At 37.9% G+C, this 4,111-nt stretch overlaps 1 protein-coding gene across 2 annotated transcripts in view; it reads right to left on the bottom strand.

Annotated features, from left to right (window-relative positions):
• The window catches only part of LOC106511033 (fibroblast growth factor 4), a 14,579-nt gene extending 10,989 nt beyond the window's left edge, over positions 1–3,590 (bottom strand). Inside the window, exons 1-2 of one of the 2 annotated variants that reach the window (XM_013999770.1) lie at positions 3,495–3,590; positions 1,167–1,283 (exon numbers count right to left, since the gene is read on the bottom strand). In XM_013999770.1, coding sequence (XP_013855224.1) covers positions 1,167–1,188 — 22 coding nt within the window. In that variant the 5' untranslated portion in view covers positions 1,189–1,283; positions 3,495–3,590. Of the gene's footprint in view, positions 1–1,166; positions 1,924–3,494 lie in introns of those variants that run through there. The other variant, XM_013999769.1, reaches the window with a different exon arrangement.
• Between the last annotated feature and the right edge of the window lie 521 nt (positions 3,591–4,111).

Below are 4,111 nucleotides of genomic sequence, written 5' to 3' on the forward strand. Positions count from 1 at the left end.
GCATATAACATTGCAGACTGCAGTGTAAAGCAAGAGGAAATGGAAGAAGAGTGGTGCACTTATTTCTAGCTGAAAAACAGGGCAATGGTTGGGTTATATAATATTATACAGTATATTATTCTTTTAGCATCCTAGGCTCTGATGTGTGCTCGTTTGCTTACTCAGGTGGGCCAAAAGGAGTCTCTCGAGGACCTTAATGATGTGGGATGTCAGGGCAGCAGGTCTATAGTCATTTAGGGCTGATGGCTGAGTTTTCTATGGTACCAGAATCAGACAGGATGTCTTCCACAACACTGGAACCTTCTCAACAGTAGCATCTCCTGATTTTGTTGAAGACAAACTTGTGGAAGCATAAAAGTCCATGACTGAGGTAGAACATAAARCATCTGAGGATTGACAGGAAAGCTGTGGGTCAAAGGAGGGTGGGATGTCTGTTTGGCTAGGGGCAGGAGAGAAGGATCCTGAGCTTGTTCCCAAACTGAACCTATTGAAGAATATGTTCAGCTCATTTGCTCTGTCCAGACTTCCATCTTTCCAATCCTCCGTTTTGCTTGAAGCCTGTGATGTTCTTCATCCCTGACCACTGATAATATTGATACCTCTGATAATTTCCCTCTGCAATTTACTCTCAGCTTCTTTCGATACACTTCCTTGCTGTCTCTGATCTTGACTTTGTGCTACTTGTATGTCTCTACACAGTTTCATGGATTGGGTTTGGTGTTAAAATAGACATTCTTCCAGAACATTAAACATCATATCTATTTGACCTCAAATTGTGTTTGATTTTGAGCCAAAACAAYAACAACAACCAGCTGACCTACTTTTGACACCAAAACAAATGTGACAGCTCAAATTGTCTGCTTATCGCGTCCAAAGCTTATCGATGAAGACAGAGAAAATTTGAATCCAATGAAACATTTAGGTTTCAATCTATATAACAAAACAGATGGTGGTAGTGAGGATCGTAGCACCAGATTACACCGCTGTACTTCGTAAACAGCATAAAATCCTTGAACAATTTTAAATAAATAAMAGACATTCAATAAAACAACATTTGTGTGAGAAGTACCTTTAAACAAACAAGCTTTACACAGACACAGAAAAGCTTTTTGTCTGACTGATAACTCCCCACTCCCTGAGGATAAGAGGAACGTAGGTTTGCTCACCTTTTAGCAGGACTTCTCTCATGTGCAGCAGCCAGAGACGTCTAAGGTGAGAACCCAGATCTTCAATCTCTTCTGATCTGCTTGCTCCCACTAGCTGGTTACAGAGAGCCAGAAGCACTAGAAAGCCAGGCATCAGAGACAAAACAGTCATAGTGATGGACATCAGATGACTGCCAGCAGACCCAACTCTGATGTCCTTAAAACAGTCATGGTTCTGCTTAGAGGACCGTYTCAGACTGGAGCGTGTTCTTCTCTGTTAAACCCTGATTAATCTTGTTTGTACCTCCTTATATTTATGACTGGCAGGGACATGGCCAGGACTGTGATTATCAGTGATAGCGATACTGACAGCAGCTTTAACACATGTGATATTATACCTCAACTCACAGCTTGTCCAGTGTCCAGGAGCATTAATGGATCTGGATCTAGTACAGAAAGTGGAGAAGGAGTAAAACAAACTGATATGCTTCTGTTTGGGAGGAAGCTTCTGTACGAGGCTATGATTTCCTGCAACATTTGAGAGACATGCTGACTGTTCAGCCTCACAATCATTGAGATTAAAGGGTGAACGTAGCTGATAGAGGAGAGGCATAACATCAAGATCTGAATAAACATGCATAAATGTTCAGGACCTACATCTTTGTGTCTTTAACATTTTGTGGTTTGTCTCGGTACAAAWATAGAGCCACTTGGGCAACTCTTCACATTTTCACCTGATAGCAATCCAGAAGTTTAATTTAATAACTTTTGTCACACCCTTATTCCAAAATACAGTGAATTCATTTTGTCACTAATTCTACACAAAATACATAATGACAAAATGGAAAGGTTAGTTGGATTTTTTTCAAGTTTAATAAAATAAAATGTTTAATAGCAAAAGTGTTAATGTGAGTTAAATATGAAAAGCTGAAAGAAGAGAAAAAAGAAGAAAAAATATATCTGAAATAGCAGAAAAAAGCTAAAATAACTGAATATAGCAGAAAGCATAACTCAACTAACATAATTGAAATTAGTAGAAAGAAACACAAAAAATGTAGTAAATAACAGATGAATAGTAGAAAGAAGCAGAATTTTATCTAAAATAGTAAAAAAAAATAGCTGAACTGTGCATAAATCAACTAACATAATTCAAATTAGTAGAAAGAAACACAAAAAAGGTAGAAAATAACAGAAGAATAGTAGAAAGAAGCAGAATTTTATCTAAAATAGTAAAAAAATAGCTGAACTGTGCATAAAAATGAGCTAAAGGTAGCACACACAAGTGGAAATCACCAACCGGATGGTGAAAGTGTAAAAAAATATTAAAATTAGTAGAAAAAAACAGCAGGAAACTAATAAAAAGTGATCATTTGGAATAAAATAGCTAAAACAGATCAAGTTTGCAGTAAAACAGCATAAAAGTAGCTGGAAATGTTTGAATTAGCATAAGGAGCACACGTTTGCTTAATTTAGCAGAAAAAAGTGATATCTACAAAAAGAAAGTGTTTTTGGCTTAAAAAATCTGACTTTAGCTAATAACAGCTGAACTATATATATATCTGAATATAGCAGAAAGCGTCTGTAAGAAGCATGAATAGCACAAATTAGCAGACAGAAGCAGAAGAATAGCAGATAGGTGCAGGATTAAGGCTAAAATATCAGAAAAAAAGGTAAAATTGGCATAAAAAGCTAAACATAGCAGCCACATATTGAATTTAGCACCTAGATAGTGAAAGAGTTTTAGAAAAATTTTATATGATTTAATTTTAATTTTTGTTTAATTTAATTTAATTTAATTTGTTTAATTAAATTTAATTTAATTTAATTTCCAAGATGGTGGTGCGCAGCAGTGCAGTGGCTAGCACAGCTCCCGAAGATCAGCTTTTTCGTGTTGTATATACTCGRCAAAAACTTTTAAGTGTGGGACCGACCTCAACAGCATTTGACCCAGGACTGATAGTGCTGCTATGAGAACTTCAGCTTTTGAGGGTCACTGACTGGAGTAGTGGACTGAAACAGATCAAACAAAAGAGATGCRAGCATAAACAAAAGCGGGGAAAGGATGTTGCCACCACAAAGACAGTAAGGCACAACCCAAATCAGAAGTCCTGGCTGAATGGAGAGGTCCGGGCTCTGCTTAAGACCAGCAACGATGCATTCAGATCAGGAGAAGCACAATCACTAAGGGCAGCAAGGATAAATCTAGAGCTAAACGAGCAAAAGCCGCATATGCCACCAAGATCCAGGGCCACTTCATCTCCCAGGACCCATGCAGCATGTGGCAGGGCATTAAATGCATCACAGCCTATAACACCAGAYGTGCACAGTGCCCTGGCGACCCCTCCCTACCTGATGCTGTGAACAGGTTCTACAGCTGTTTCGAGGATCCCAGCACCTCCACCAGCATCACACTCGACCCTGCACCAGAGTCCATCATCGTGAGCCCAGCAGAAATGAGGAATACTCTCGAGAGGATAAACCCTCACAAAGCAGCTGGTCCTGACAACATCCCTGGACGAGTTCTGAAGGACTGTGCAGAACAGCTTTCTTTTTTTTAAGCCACTTCAGTAGAAAGCAGAACTGAATATTAGTTTCATCATCATTGATTTTTTCTTTTTTTTAAGAAGAAAAAGTAAGAGAAGAAAAAATTGTGAAATGTAATAGGAAAGAGTGAAAGAGAGATTAGAAGATATGTGAAATGTATATATAGAAAACACAAGACAACACACCCGACATCTTGGCTGCACACCTACAGAAACAGAGGTAACAAAAACACAGCAACAAAAATGCATATCTATACCTATTATAATGATTATAGCCTTGCTGAAAGCTATACCTATTATAATGATTATAGTCTTGCTGAAAGCTATATATATTATGATTATAGCCTTGCTGAAAGATATATATATATACACTGCTCAAAAAATAAAGGGAACACTACTGCTCAAAAAAATAAAGGGAACACT

This window comes from Austrofundulus limnaeus, unplaced genomic scaffold (genome assembly GCF_001266775.1).
Source record: "Austrofundulus limnaeus strain Quisiro unplaced genomic scaffold, Austrofundulus_limnaeus-1.0 Scaffold2464, whole genome shotgun sequence".
In the NCBI taxonomy this organism is placed as follows: Eukaryota; Metazoa; Chordata; class Actinopteri; order Cyprinodontiformes; family Rivulidae; genus Austrofundulus; species Austrofundulus limnaeus.